Source organism: Symphalangus syndactylus, chromosome 4 (genome assembly GCF_028878055.3).
Source record: "Symphalangus syndactylus isolate Jambi chromosome 4, NHGRI_mSymSyn1-v2.1_pri, whole genome shotgun sequence".
Classification (NCBI taxonomy): Eukaryota; Metazoa; Chordata; class Mammalia; order Primates; family Hylobatidae; genus Symphalangus; species Symphalangus syndactylus.
In genome coordinates, this window is record NC_072426.2 from 45,270,373 (window position 1) to 45,286,390 (window position 16,018).

At 51.4% G+C, this 16,018-nt stretch overlaps 1 protein-coding gene across 2 annotated transcripts in view; it reads left to right on the forward strand.

Annotated features, from left to right (window-relative positions):
* The window catches only part of ADAMTS14 (ADAM metallopeptidase with thrombospondin type 1 motif 14), an 87,553-nt gene that overhangs the window by 42,989 nt on the left and 28,546 nt on the right, over positions 1 to 16,018 (forward strand). The window contains exons 5-7 of one of the 2 annotated variants that reach the window (XM_055274591.2): positions 11,618 to 11,701; positions 12,426 to 12,582; positions 14,555 to 14,660. In XM_055274591.2, coding sequence (XP_055130566.1) covers positions 11,618 to 11,701; positions 12,426 to 12,582; positions 14,555 to 14,660 — 347 coding nt within the window. The remainder of the gene's footprint in view (positions 1 to 11,617; positions 11,702 to 12,425; positions 12,583 to 14,554; positions 14,661 to 16,018) is intronic. The other variant, XM_055274592.2, reaches the window with a different exon arrangement.

A 16,018-nucleotide genomic window follows, 5' to 3' on the forward strand; every position in this document is an offset into this window, starting at 1 on the left:
AAGGTGGATCCGCAGGTTCCCAGGGCCCTTTCCTGGCCCAGGGGTGATGGACCACTTCTCTGGGGCAAGGACCCCTTTGGACATGGGAAGATTGGGGAACCTCCTAGGGCCTGGAGCTGGAGCACAGGGAGGGTGAAAAGAGAGACAGAGAGGCCCTTTCATCATTTCCTCCCAGCCAGGTTGCAACCAGAAGCTTCCAGTCTCTGTTTCCTCTAGAAACCCTCTTGGCAGCCAACCTGTCTGGATGATAGGTGCCTGGTCCACCTCCACTCCCCACCCTGCCCCACCTGGCTGACAATACATAGATGTTGGGGTGGTTGCCGGGACAACACTGGCTAGCACCTCTGCCAATTGTAGGGTCCTATCAGCTCTGACCTGCCTCAGAGCCCCTTTCTGAGCCTGGGGCCTGCTCAGATGGCCTGTATAGAAGAGCTTGGCACCTGTTTTAGACCTGGGAAGTTTTGGCGCAGTTGGCTGTCAGATCAGGGCCTTGGTGGCCTCAGCCTGGGAGGGTGGCATTTTGTTTGCCCTTGACACGCATTACACATGCATCATAAAGCCTGGTTTGGAACACCACAAGAACTGCTTTCCTGCTGACGGAGAGTGTGGCTTTGCCAGACATTCTCCTTTTGGGTAGATGAAACTCTAAGGAGCTCATCCTCCTTGACACGAAGCAGACAATCCTCTTCTTCCCTCTCTTTTTGGTCTTTTTCTCTTCTTTTATGTCTCTTCCCCAAAACTGCTTTTGCTAAAAGTAAAAAAACTCATTCGCTGTAAAGCAGTAGTTCTTTTTAAAGTTTATTTTTTGTATTTATTTTATTTAAAAGTTATTTTTTTTTTTTTGAGACGGAGTTTCACTGTTGCCCAGGCTGGAGTGCAGTGGTGTGATCTTGGCTCACTGCAACCTTCGTCTCGCGGGTTCAAGTGATTCTCCTGCCTCCACCTCCTAAGTAGCTGGGATTACAGGCGTGCCACCACACCCAGGTAATTTTTGTATTTTTAGTAGTGATGGGGATTCGCTATGTTGGCCAGGCTGGTCTCGAACACCTGACCTCAAGTGACCTGCCCGCCTCAGCCTCCCAAAGTGCTGGGATTACAGGTGTGAGCCAACGTGCCCAGCCTTTTTTTTTTTTTTTTTCTTTTAAAGACAGGGTCTTGCTTTGTCACCCAGGCAGGACCACAGTGGTGCAATCATGGCTCACTGTAGCCTCAGCCTCCTGGGCTCAAAGGATCCTCCTGACTCAGTCTCCTAAGCACCACAGGTGAGTGCCACCATGCTTGGCTAATTTTCTTCTTCTTTTTTTTTTTTTTTTTAAATTTTTAGTAGAGACAGGGTCTTATTATATTACCCAAGCTGGTCTTGAACTCCTGGCCTCAAGCAATCCTCCTGCCTTGGCCCCCCAGAGTGCTGGGATTACAGGTGTGAGCCATGGCGCCCACCCAAGCAGTAGTTCTTAACCATGGACATTTGGTAATGTCTGGAGATATTTTTGGTTATCACAAGTAGAGGGGATGGGGTGCTACCAGCATCTAGTTGGTAGAGGCCAGGGATTCCACTAAACATCTTAAAATGCACAGAACAGCTCCCCCAACTGAGACCATCCATGTCAAATTGTACATCGAGACCCCCTGACCTATGGTATTAGTTCCGATTGCCACACACAGGAATTTTCAAAGCAAACCCACTGGGCAGAGAATGATGTGCATCACAGAAGGAGAGTGCTGGGAATCTTGGTGCGAGACATATGTGATAGTGAGCACCCTCCTGCGAAGAGAGTTTTATGGTTCACACAACACTTTTGCTTTCGTGGACAGCATCTCACTCTGCAGATACACACACACACACACACACACACACACTTTTTACAGGTAGGGTCTTGCTTTGTCACCCAGGCTGGAGTGCAGTGGTGCGATCATGGCTCACTGTAGCCTCGACCTCCTGGGCTCAAGTGATCCACCTGCCTCAGCCTCCCAAGTAGCTGGGACTACAGGCATGGCTGACTGTGCCCAGCTAATTTTAAATTTTTTTTAAAAAAAGTAGACAAGGTCTCACTATGTTGCTCAGACTGGTCTTGAATTCCTGAGCTCAAACAATCCTCCTGCCTCAGCCTCCCAAAGTGCTGGTATTATAGGCATGAGCCATTGTGCCTGGCTGAAATAAGTTTTAAACTAACAGATGCCATTGATCAAGCACATGCTATGGGCCAGGCCTGGTTTCAAAGCCTTGATGTCTGTTTTTCCCCTCCACTGTCCTGCCTCTGCAAGCTATGTTTCCTCCACAGCCACAGATGAGCAGGGTCGAGCTCCAAGAGGTAAGACCATGCAGTGGTGAGAAGTGGCAGAGCTCGACATTCACAGGCCTCCACACTGCCTCTGTTTACACACAGGCTGCCAGCCTGGGACATCGAGGCTGCTGCGTTTCACAAATAGGTTGTGGGGGATAAATGCTGAGCACTGTGGGCTTGTGAAAGGGATTCTGTTGGGCTGGGTGGGTCCATCCCTGTGCACCCTGGAGCCACTCTGCACACACAGCCTGGGCATGAGGTGGGCTGAGCAGCCGGATCCCCGGAGCATCACCCAAACCAGCCTGCAGGCTCCAGGGAGCTCCAGAGACAGCCACCCCTTTAAGAGGTGTGCCGATTAAAAGGCAGCTAAAAATGCTCACTTGGAACCCACACCAGCCCTTTAAAATATAGGGCATGATCATGAGCTTGGCAGAGAGGGGAGATGGAGCAGCTGAGCCTGCAGCAACTGAGAAAGAAGTCAGGAGACTCAGCACTCTCCTTCCACTCCCCTGAGAGCGGCCTGATCCTCCAAGACCTCATTAAAGACCTCACTAGTGACCTCAGAGGCAGGGCCTACCAATGTGTTATGTGGCATAAAATCATGGGGTATCTGACCATCATGGAGTCTTAGATTTGATGAAGTATGGTACACATGTGAATTTGTTTGTGCATGTACACACCTGAGCATGGCATCTTGGTGAGGTCTTAGTGTCCCAACCCAGGGTAAACCAGACCCAGCTCTGGCTACTGCGAGGGTCAGCCCCAGAGGGCTGGGGAAGGCAGAGAGCTCAGGCCACAGGTAGTAGTATATTGCTGTTAAACATCCACATACATGCACATGTGTACACACATACAACACAGGTACCCACACACATGCACATGCGTGTACACATATAATACGGGTACCAATACACATGCATATACCGGTGCATGTTTAATCACCCACATGTGTAACACAGGTGTGTTTGTGTAGATACATGCACCCATGTGTACCATACCAAATTAGATGTGTGCACACAGACAAGTTCACATGTGTACCATATTTCATCAAATCTAAGACCACACTGATGGTCAGATACCCCATTATTTTATGTCCTTAAGAATGAAAAAGTGTTACCAATGAAACTCTGTTCATCATTCCGCATTTTTACTGTAGACTTATTAGAAGAGAGCGTTTTCTCTTTTTTCTTTTTTTTTTGAGATGGACTCTCGTTCTGTCACCCAGGCTGGAGTGCAGTGGTGTGATCTCAGCTCACCACAATCTCCGCCTCCCAGGTTTAAGTGATTCTCCTGCCTCAGCCTCCTGAGGAGCTGGTATTACAGGTGCATGTCACCATGCCCGGCTAATTTTCCTATTTTTAGTAGAGACGGGGTTTCACCATGTTGGTAAGGCTGGTCTCCAACTCCTGACATTGTGATCCTCCTGCCTCGGCCTCCCAAAGTGCTGGGATTACAGGCATGAGCCACCACACCCAGCTAGAAGACAGCTTTTAACCTCAGTTAGACTTAGGTCTTTAACATATGTTACTCTTTTTTTTTTCTCTTTTCTTTTTTTTTTGAGACGAAGTCTTGCTCAATTGCCTAGGCTGGAGTGCAGTGGCACGATCTCGGCTCACGGCAAGCTCCGCCTCCCAGGTTCATGCCATTCTCCTGCCTCAGCCTCCCGAGTAGCTGGGACTACAGGTACCCGCCACCACGCCTGGCTAATTTTTTCTGTATTTTTAGTAGAGACGGGGTTTCACCGTGTTAGCCAGGATGGTCTCAATTTCCTGACCTCGTGATCCACCCGCCTCAGCCTCCCAAAGTGCTGGGATTACAGGCATGAGCCACTGCGCCTGGCCTATCATATGTTACTCTTGTACACACACAGATAAGGCAACATGAACAGGTGAGAAGTTCCCCTAACTTCTTCACATTCAGAGCAGTGCCCTTGCAAGTCACGTTTTGGCATAGTCAGCATAGTCCTCAGTGTGTGACATTTCCGTGCAGCATTGTCCTGCCTGCCATCGAGAGCAGGGGTGGTGCCACCTGAGGGCTCCACCAGCATCCTTGGATTTTCGTACAAGCTACGGACAGCATCCTGTGGATTTGATGCTGGAGCCATATTGATTTTACTGGAAGGTGCCAATGGGAGGTTTTCAGACAACACCCAGGATTCACATTCCTGCCTCTGATAGTTTGTTACCTGAAATGACGAGGGCTGTGGTTGTGAAGCCACGAGGAATGACAGAGGCTCTTGCTTGCACTGGCAGTGACAGTCACACCTGGGCTGCCCCCTGGCCAACAGTGATTGTAAACATGGAAAAGAGGAGCCTGTTGGACTCAATAGGATGCAGCATGTGTCTCAGGGGCGCTGGGGGCTGGAGCACGTGGTCTGCAGAGTCACCTTGTGCCTTGTGAGAAGGGCCAGGGTTGCGTGCCAAGGGGCTGGTCCAGGGCCTGAGACTCCACGTTGCTGTTGTCTCCCTAGGACTGAGAAAGGACAGGAGGGGTCATTGTGGCCATTCCTCTGTCTTCAAGCAATGTTGCCCACATCTGTCCAGGTTCAGAGGCAGTAAGTGATCAGGGAAGGTGCATGAGCAGATCAGGTTTTCCAAGGCCTGGGCTTGTCCTCTGACCATGACTGCTGTCCTCAGGCAAGCTTCTGTATACCTTTGGGCCTGCCTGTATCCCTGAAAACAGGGATAGCATAGCATTCTCCTTGGAGGTCCTTGGAAAAATGGCTGACTCTGGGACTAGGGCAGGGAATATGCAAGATGACCCTGGAGCATCTCCCAGAGCCAGAAAGTAACAAAGTGTTAAAAAACATACCCCAAATCCCCAAACCATGGGGGTGTGTTTACGGGACACAGGAGCCAACTCAAAGAGCTCTCAACCACCAAAGCTGGGACAATTTGAGCAACAAAACAAATCACAGAGAATTATAGCCCAAGGTGTAAAATAGATAAAAGTCCATACTGATAACGTAAATGATAGAATAAATAAATGAAGAAGGGACAAATCTCCCATGCAGAGTAATTCCAGTTTATTCACATAGAGACTCCGTCTTCAAGGAGGTAGATTTTAACTTCCCACTCCCTAGATGTGGCCGCACATAGTGACTTTCTTCTCAAGAATTCAGGATGGAAATCAGGGAGCAGAGGGTAACTTTCAGTGAAGAAACCTGACAAACACTCCCTCAGCTGGGTGATGAAGGCCAACAGCAACAGTGATGAGTCATGCTGGTATCATGCACCCTTGACATGGCCTGATGAGGATGCACCTTACCCCTGCAGGCTTCCTCCCCTATAGCCCCCATCTAACCATGAGAAAACCATCAGACATTCCCTAATTGAAGGACACAAAATACCTGCTCAGTGCTCCTCAAGGCTTAAAGTCATCAAAAACCAGAAGGCGGGAGAACCTGTCACAGAGAAGAAACAGAGCAGAGGGGCTAAGGAGACAGGAAGTTTAAATGGAATGTGGCACCCTGGATGGGACCAGGACATTTAGGGGAAATTAGAGAAATCTGAATAAAATGTAGACTTTAGTCAATAATAGTATGTCACTATTGGTTCATTAACTGTAACAACCATACCATAGTAATGGACGATGTTAACATTTGGAATAAACTGGCTATGGGGAGTTTCTGTACTATCCTTGCAACTTTTAGCTGAATCTAAAGTTATTTTAAAATAAAGTTTATTTTTAGAATAATAGGAATTCCAGGCCATTCGCCGCGAGGATTCAGTGAAGTGATGCGAGGAGGCGCTTGTGGGCTGTGCCAGCCATTAGTGGCGATGAGTGTTCCGCTTCTGTTTGAGCGCGGGTGGGCTTAATACCCCCAGGGTCTTGCTTTTTCAGCACTGGCCTCCACCTCTCCCTGTTTAAGACCTGCCTGAGCCTGGCTACCAAGCGGTGGGTGGACCTTTTACAACCTTCTTGAATTGTAAACTCTCCTCATTCTCTCTCCTGGGCCAGAAAAAGCCCACCCCAGCTACCCTGCCACAGAAACTGGTTCTGGACAGCAGCTGAGTGTACTGGCTAAGGAAGGGGGCCTGAGAGTCACAGAGATCCGAGTTCAACTCCTGGCCTTCTCACTTCTAGCTGCGTGACCTTGGGCAAGTTACTTACCCTCTCTGAACCTTGGATGTCTTGCCTATGAGACGGAAATAATTCCTCTCCCCATAAGGTTGTTGTGAGGCTGTATGCCAAGCCCTTGGCACAGTGCCTGGCACACAGTAGGTGCTTGGGGAGTAGCAGTGCCTCCCTCCGATCCCAGTATCCTCTACCATCTTCTCTTGTGCTGCTTTTTCTCCCCTTGGCTGGAGAGAGTCCTGACCTTTGCTTGTTTTTCTGGTACATACCCAGTGGTTATCTCAGGTCAATATGTGGTGCTGAATCCTAATGTAGGGGTCCTGGCAGAGGTGACTTTGAACTTGGTGCAGAGGTGACTTTGAACTTGGCTCAGAGGTGAGAAGCAGGGAAGCTGGACACACTGCTCTGTTCTGCCCTGTGGGTGTGCCTTGTAGCCATCCTGCCTCGTGCCCAACCATGGGAAGCGATCCATGATCTCCCCTGAGCTAGCTCTCTGGCCTCACCTCTGGCATTTGGGAGGCAGCCATGGAGGGCCAAGGCAGACAGGGCCAGGCCCTGGGTGCATAGCCAGGCTGGAGCCTGTCAGCGAGCCGCCTGTGTGTGTTCCGGAGCAGCTGGGGTCCTGGCCGTGGTGCCATGTGTCACACGGCCTCTGCAGTTCTACCAGACGTGGCAGCCCTGTCCAGCCACCTTCTTGGCCTGTGCAAAGTCTTAGGCAGCTTGAGCCAAATCAAAGACGCTGAGGTCCCTACTCAAGGGCTGGGGATGGCACGGGTGTGTGCAGATGAGCGTACCAGGGCCCCAGAGGACTGGAACAGGGGACTTGGAATGGAAGGGCTAACTCCACCTTTTTTTAATGGGGGAGAAAGGGAATAAAATAAAAGCAGTTTATTTTTATCATCCTTATTTAGTATAAGAAAAGACCCAACTGTTTCTCATTGCTGAGCTCCTTTTCTATCACAGCCTCAAAACTCTTCACTTCTCCTTGTGCTTTAGGCTTCCTTTTTGGGATCATTTTCCATCTTCCCTGCCATTCCTTTAGTGGGGTCTGTGTAATACTTTTTGTTTATCTAATAATGTCTTCATTTCATCATGGTCCTTAAAAGATGGTTTTGTAAGTTCAGGATTCTAGGTTGATGGTTTCTTTATCTCAGTGCTTAGATGGTGCTAATTCAGTATTTTCTGTTTGGTAAGTGATCTCTATTCTCTTTGACGGAGGTGTGCTTACAGGGAAGTCCATAAGAGACTGCGGTCACTGTCTGTCCCCAGGAAGGGAGCAGACATGCTCAGTAAAACTTCCAGCGGGAGGCTTAAGGCCAGCAGAGGACATGGATGGGAAGGCTGAACAGGGCTCATGCCCCAGGGAACTTTCCAATGATGAAAAGCTACCCACTACTGGGTGCATATGAGCACTGGCTGGGAAGAAATTCCCTGTCAGATGGAGGGGGATGGCTTAGCCTGTTTGGGCTGCTGTAACAAAATATACTAAGCGAGTAGCACGGAAACAACAGAAATTTATTTCTCACAGTTCTGGAGGCTGGGAAGTCCAAGATCAGGGCACCAGCAGATTTGGTGACTGGTGAGAGCCCACCCACTTTCTGGTTCATAGATGGTGCCTTCTCACTGTGTCCTCGCATGGTAGAAGGAGTGAGGGGGTCTTTCAGGGGCTTCTTTTATAAGGACACTAATCCCATTCAGGAGGGCTCTGCCTTTATGACTTAATTACCCTCTAATGCCCTATCTCCTAATACCATTCCCTTGGGAGTTGGATTTCCACATATGAATTTTGGGGCAACACCAACATTCAGGCCAAAGCAGTTGACTTTAGTTACCTTGGTTGCCAATGACCCTGGGGTTCTCTTGGTGGTTCCACGTGGCTCTTGCCTTCCTCTCCCCTGCTGCAAGCCTCTGCCCCTCTCCTTTTAAGGGTCCACAACCTTCTTGGTCCAGGGGTCGTTCCAGCTCCTCCACTGAGACTTCCCTGAGCCCTTCTGCCCAGACACTCTTTCCCTTTGCTCCAGATCCTGGAGCCAGGGGGTGAGGGTGGGGGCCTGTGCTGCAGACCTCAGGACACCAGGCACTTGAAGCCCTCCGTCTCAGGTTGCTTCTTAGTGGTATCTCCAGATGGGCTGTCCCTTTCTGTTTACATAGCATTTGCATCTAGGCCAGTTACCAGGGAGTGGGAAGTGGCATCAGGGAGCCTCACCCCACCTCCTGCCAGTGTCGGACAGATGAGTTGTGATTCTATCTCCTGCTCAGAGAGGCAGCAGCCCCCCTGCCCAGTCCCACTGTAAGGACCTCCCAGTGTCCTGAGCTGGAGATGGCAGCGGTTGGAGCAAGGGTCACTGGAGGCTTTGATGAGCAGGTTTGGCCTGTTGAGTGAGGTACAGAAATGAGTAATATGGCAGGATTCTGGCAGCAATTCACATGGTCTGCCTTACAAGAGAGACATGTGGAGGAAGGCAGCAGCCCTGGGCATTTCCAGATGCCCAGAGGCCCAGCAGATGCCCCCGCTGAATGTCCCAGTGGCTCCTTTCTTCTCCTGCCCCCAGGATAACCGATGGGTTTACATGAGAATGTGTGAGGCACGGATGTGGCTATGCAGAGCGTGCATTGCCTGTGATCCTGTCCTTAGTCTGCTTATAGTGCACTCAGGGAGGTCTGCAACACTGACCCACCCCAGTACAGAAGGAGGCCATGATCCAGTGTTGGAGGGGCTGGGAAGTAAGGGTTACTTAAGGGTCACCCTAGTGCAGATCCATGATAATCTCAGCAAAGACTCCTTAGTTTAGATCAGCAAAGACTCCTTAGTTTAGATCCATGATCGGCAAAGACTCCTTAGTTTAGAATTCTACCAGGGAGACTATGTGTGTGTGTGACTGATTGGGTGCCCCCCACTCCACCCTGAAATCCCTCCTAGGATAAGTCTAGAGAGTGTGGATTGAGGAGGACATTGTCTCTATGCATTGGAGCACTTTAATCCCACTGGGGAGGGGAAGAGGTTGGGAAGGAAGCCCTGCTGCTCATTGGACTATCGTCATTTCTTGAGGTGGGCGTTGGCATTGTTCCTTGTGGTGGGGTGTTGGCGGGGAGCTGCTTTCCCACAGCGGGTGCTGGTCTTTGGTCTTGCTACTCAGTTGGATCCAGATATGGGTGCCAGGAAGGCCCATGTCGGAAGCCTGACACTGGCTGCTCTGAAGTCCGCCCATTCATGAACTGGGGCAGCTGCCAGTTCTGGGCACTGTGGAAAGTGGCTTGGGACTGGGGCTCGGTGATGCACGTGGCTTCTGCTGCCCACAGTTTTGTGCTTACAGCCTGGCTCACTCCTTGGCTGGTCCAGAAGGGGTATGCCTGCAAAGCATACATCTCCTGTTCCTCTCCTGGCTCACCCCTTGCCATGGGACTGTTACGCCTGTGTGGTTGGAAGTGCTATTCCTCTTCTCCATGTGGTGGACAACGGTTGCTTTGTGGGTTGTAGGTTGATCACTTTGCTTTTGATTGGAAAAGAATTGATGGCTGAAGGGCATGGGGAGATGGAAGTAGTGAGAGCAAGACTATGCAGGGAGCTCAAGCCCAGCTCCTAGGAAGCCATGTGGGCAGGAGGCAGAGGCTGGGTTCCACTTCTGCTGGCATCACATCCCTAACGGCACCGGTGGCATCATATCCCTGACCATGCCGGTGGCATCACATCCCTGACCATGCTGGTGGCATTGCATCCCTGACCGCACTGGTGGCATCACATCCCTGACCGTGCTGGTGGCATCGCATCCCTGACCATGCCGGTAGCATCACATCCCTGACCACACCGCTGGCATCACATCCCTGACCACATTGCTGGCATCACATCCCTGACCACACTGCTGGCATCACATCCCTGACTGCGCTGGTGGCACCACATCCCAGACCATGCCGGTGGCATCACATCCCTGACCACACTGCCAGCATCACATCCCTGACCACACTGCTGGCATCACATCCCTGACCACACTGCTGGCATCACATCCCTGATGGCGGCAGTGGCATTTTTTTGTAGAGACAGGGTCTCACTATGTTGCCCAGGCTGGTTTTAAAATCTTGGCCTCAAGTGATCCTCCTACCTTGGCCTCCCAAAGCACTAGGATTACAGGCGTGAGCCACCGTGCCTATGCCTGGTCAAGATTAGGCTTTTAAATGTATTGAATAATGTTCTATGAAACAAGCAACATAGAAACAGTATATTCAGTATGATTCCAATTTTGTAAAATAAGATGCATGTGTGTATACACATGGCAGGACACAGGTTAACTGTGGTTATTATAAGTCTGGCTAATAGTAGTGTCGGTGATTTCATTTTCTTCTTTTTTTGTAGTTTTCAATTTTTATTTCTAGTGAGGTGTTTTGTATTCATAAACAACGTTATTTAAAACAAAAAAGCTGAAGTATCCAATGGGACCACTCAGGAAATGGGTGTCCCTGGGAGAAGGTGAGCTCCCTGTCTTTGGGGGTGGACAAGCAGAGGCCGAGTGTCCACCTCATGAGCACTGTTCAGGAGCTTCCTGGCAGAGGAGTGCAAAGGGCTGGATTCTTTGATGAGCTGTGCAGGACACTGCCCCACAGTCCCTGGCCTGTGAGAGAAAGGAATTATCTAGAGCACTGCTCCTCAAACTTGCCCATGCCTGCCAGTCAGCTGGGGATCTTGTTCAATTGCAGATCCTTATTCAGGAGGCCTGGGATGGGGCCCAAGACTCTGCATTTCTCACAAGCTTCCAGGTGCTGCTGCTGCTCCAAGGTCCTGGAGTATGTCTCCTGGAGGAGTGCCCACTGCTGCCTCCCCAGGGCCGGGGTACTGTAGGGCAGACATTATGCCAGTGGCAACTGGAAAGGTACACAGGGATGTTAGGGCGAGTGGCCTTTGGTTCCCTGAGCCAGGTGACCTGTCTGGAAGAGGCTCTCCAGACGTGGAAAGATGAGTCTTGGTCAGAGCTGCTGAGTTTGAGACCAGGCCCTCTACATGGTGGCTTTGTGGAAAGAGCTCATGGTTGGGATTACATGGTCTAGGATGTGAATCCCAGTTCTGCAGCTTGTTAGCAGCATGTCCTTGGGCGGGTCATTTTGCCCCCTCAGCCTCAGTTTCTTTATCTGTGAAGTAGGATAAGTATCTTGCCTGATAAGGTCACAGCAGGGATACCATATGTTAGGTACCTACCCCAGTACCTGGCATGCAGTAGGCCTGTGATGAATGTTTCCTTCCCTTAAACTGTATTTTCTTCTTGCAGGTAGATGAGATTTACCATGATGAGTCCCTGGGGGTTCATATAAATATTGCCCTCGTCCGCTTGATCATGGTTGGCTACCGACAGGTAAACCACCTTGCCAGCAGGCAGGGTTTGCGGGGAGAAGGGTTGTGGGGCCAGAGTGTTGGACCAGCAATGGTGTGGGCTGGAGGGACAAGCACCCAGGAAACTTTGTCTCCAGAATCAGAACTTGAGGCTGTTAGAATTGTGGCTTCAGTGATGGAGCCTTTAGAGGTGGTAAGCACCGATTTGTGGGTTCCTACAATCTGAAAAACTGATGATTCCACACCTTTATTGCTGGGAGATCCCTCTCCTTGGGGAAACTGGGGCTTACAGTGGGGTGGCCACTGAGACAAGTCATGTTATGGTTGAGCCCTGGTGCCCTGCGCTCTGCAATCTTAGACCACCAGTCACCTATTATTACATGGGGGTAGCAACCAAACTTTCCTGTAAGGGCTATTGTGAGATTAAATAAAACAATTAACGCAAAGTATAGAGGAAACTCTCAGAACAGCACCTGCCTTGCAGGTTGGTTGAAGGGATTGGAAATTCTGTGTGTGAAGTTCCCAGCAGAAATGCATCTCAGCATGGTGCTTGGCACATGAACATCCCTGAAAGCAGGCAGGCCTGTGTGCCAGCAGCAGCTGAGTGGGGACAGCTGGTGATCTTGGGTGGGTCCTGTAGTCCTCTGGGCCTTAGCGTTCCCATCTCTAAGTGGGAGGAGAGAGGCCTGCTGTTTCCAGGGCTCTGACCCTCCATGTGGCTGTTGGTGCTCTCCTGGCCCCTGTAGTCCCTGAGCCTGATCGAGCGCGGGAACCCCTCACGCAGCCTGGAGCAGGTGTGTCGCTGGGCACACTCCCAGCAGCGCCAGGACCCCGGCCACGCTGAGCACCATGACCATGTTGTCTTCCTCACCCGGCAGGACTTTGGGCCCTCAGGTATGCAAGGTACTGTATTTGCCATGGCCAGGTGTGTGCAGCTTGCAGGGCAGATAGAGGCTAGGCCTGGAGGCAGATGGGCTCTCCCTGGGGCCCACCACATGGAGGTTTGAAGGGACAGGACCTGGACAGCCGAGGGTGAACTTTGCAATGGTTTATTGGTGACCGTGGGAAGTAGAGGGGTCCCTACTCTGGTCCCCGATATTTTGGTGGAGGCTGCAGGCAGCTGTGAGTGGTGTGCTTAATGTCCCAGAGCCTGGTTGCTTGAAGACTCTCCATGGGCTTCAAGATGCTTCTCCCCACACTGTGTCCTTCTGTCCTCATTGCAGACTGTGGGACACCTAGGATGGGGCTTGCGTGGGCTGCAGAACAGGAAGTCTGTGCTCTGCCTCCAGCTCCACACCTTGCTAGCCCAGTGGTCCAATATCTCTTCATCTCCCTGGGTCCTCCCAGTTGTGGAATGGGGAACGTAATAATATTTGCCTTCCCCCATTCCAGGGCTGCTAAAGGCCCCGGGGGTGCATGACATGTTTGTGACAGAGTATTGATAATTGTAAGTACTTTGCAAACATGCAGCTTTGATATCCATATAGGGAAACAGAGCCATGGGGTGGTGAAGAGACTTGCCCATGTGGTTTAGCAGATACGAGGCAGATGTGAGACTCAAACTGGATCTCCAGGTTCCATGTTGAAGGCTTTCTATTTTTTTCTGCTTTAATGCTGGAAATCAGTTGGTCAGCCCTGCCTACCCAAAAGATTTCTTGTCTGAATGACTGAAGCCCCAAATGTGGCTTTACACACCACACACACACACACACACACGTACAGACATCCACACACATGTACAGGCCCATGTGCACACAGACACATGCACACACACAAATAGACATAAGCCAGTGTGTACATGTACAGATACACAAACACACACATATACACAGACACATAGAGACACTGCATACGTAGAGACACAAAGACACATGTACATGCATGCACAGGCACTCACATAGACACAGACATGCACACACATGTATATCACATGTAGAGCAAATCTCAGCCTTCCAGGACAACAGAGGCCCCAGGAACCTCCTTCCCACTCAGCCTCTTGTTATGATCCCCAAGCCATGCCAAGTAAAATAACATTTCAGCTCCTCTAACATGAAGGAATAGCTCTGTCTGGGGTACTGCAGGCCTAGGCAGGGATACGCCCTTTGTCATCACCCCCACCTTGGAGGCCCCTAGGACACAGGCCTCATGCATGGTAGTGCTTAGCCAGTGCCAGTCCCCCTGCACTGCCATGATTCCTGTGTGGCCTGCCTGCACCTTGGCCTGTGTCCTCCCCACCTCTGAAGAGTTGTCTCAGCTGTCCTTCACTGCCCTCCATCAGCCATTCCTGATCCCCCTCAACTCCTTCCAAACCATTCCCTTTCCCCTTCCTCCAGCTACCCCGCTGCACCCTGGCTTGCTCCTTGAATTCTAGCCCTTCTGGCCCATGCCTCATCATGTGATCTCCCTGCCAAACCACAGTTCTTTAGCTGTAGCAGTGGGTGGGTAGGGGGGTGTTGCAGGGTCAGGGGTAGGCTCGGATCTGAGTGCCCTGTTTTCCCCGTGGTACCTAACATAATGCTGCCCCCAACTCCTGCATAGAAAGCGTTTGAAGCTTGTTTGCTGATTGACTGGGGGACTGGAGGGAGGCATTGTGGAAGTAGTGTGTTTGCAGGCCCGGGTGTTCTCTGGTTTAGAGGGGCGCTGATAAACCCTGGGAAACCGCAGGCCAAGAGGAAGTCATCAAGCCCTAGGATGTGAGGGTGGCTTGGCCCAGGTTTGTTCAGCTGCAGGTGGGACTTTGTGAGCATCCTTCTTCCTCCAGGAATGTCCCCACTCCAAGCACTGACCAGAGGGCTGGGCTGGGCACAGACCTCAGTGTGTCCTGCCTCACCTGCCCTCCACCTCGCTCTCCACCTTTTCTTTCTCTCTTCGGCAGGGTATGCACCCGTCACTGGCATGTGTCACCCCCTGAGGAGCTGTGCCCTCAACCATGAGGATGGCTTCTCCTCAGCCTTCGTGATAGCTCATGAGACCGGCCACGTGTAAGTGGCAGCAGCAGGGTGGGTGGGACTGGCAGCTGTGCCATGAGCTCCAGGGAGTTCTGTGGCTGTGGGAGGATTTGCCCAGCTTGGCCTGGTCCCAGTGTCCTGGGAAGTGTCAGAGGAGCTGGCCTGGCACTGAGGCATAGCCTCCTGCAGTTGCCAGTAGAGGGAGGCTCTAACCTGAGTTGGGAGGAGCCAAGGGGCGTGAGTAGTAATTTGGGCCTGCCTTGGGCCCAGCCTCCAAATCCCAGGGCCACAGGGGACCAGATGTGGCCCTGCCTTTGGGTGGCTCAGTGGCAGTGTCCCCATCACAGGCAGAGGCCTGCTCTCTCTGGGTGGTCTTGATCTCTGGCTTCCCTCCATCACGTCCACATTTGAGGCCTTTCTAAGACTTGATCCAGCCCACCCTGATACTCAGCACTCATTGGAGTGCTGGCCTGAGCCCACTGTAAACAGGTGCACTTAGAGCTTAGGCGGTGGGCCAGGCAGAGGCTGGCTTGCCTGATCTTAGGGCTTTGGGTTTTGTTTAGAGTGTGTTCATTCATTCAGTATTTCTTGAGCACCTACCATGCACCAGGCCCCATTCTAGGAATGAGGCTACAGTGGAGACCAGGACAGAGAAGTCCTCAAGAGGCTATATGCTGGGTGGACACAAATGAGCTACTGTTCGGTAGGTCATGCCATGTCACGGGCAGAACCAAGGGACACCATGAGCCCTGTTAGATTTTATCCCAGCTCTGCTCCTCCAGGCAGGTGGGACCTCCTCTCCACATCTGCAACATGGGGCTGACACCAGGGGAACCTCTGAGGCCCCTCCCTGTGGAGACACAAGGTCAAGCTTATAGGGCTGTGTATCTGCCTAGCAGTCAAAGCCAGATGCAGCCATCTGGGAATGTTTAAGAACTTAGAATTCTTGGGATTTGGCATTAATGACTAATTGTGAAGAGCAAATTTTTAAATGTAAACTGTTATTATGGTAGGTGCCTACCATGTGCAAAGCTCTGTGCCCAGCCTTGCAGAGTCTTGGAGAGGCTCAAGAGGCAGGTGCCGACAGGGGCTCAAGAAATGAGGTTGAGTTGAGTTGAATGAAAACTGGTCTTCACACTCAAAGGCCCTTGGTGGGAAGCCAGTGAATGGCTGTGAGTTTTTAATGGTGGGATAGATGGCTCCTGCTGTGGAGGTGAGCCCACAGGTGAGACAGCTAGGACCAGTGGCCAAGTGGGGCTTGATCTGGCCTTGGAAGCTGTAAGAACATGGGTGGAGCTCACAGAAGGGGTGGGTGTCTGGGAGTGGTGAGCAGCAGGAACGAAGGCTTGGAGGGCAGGATGAGCCCCGTCCCAGTGGGAGCGGCCTTGGAG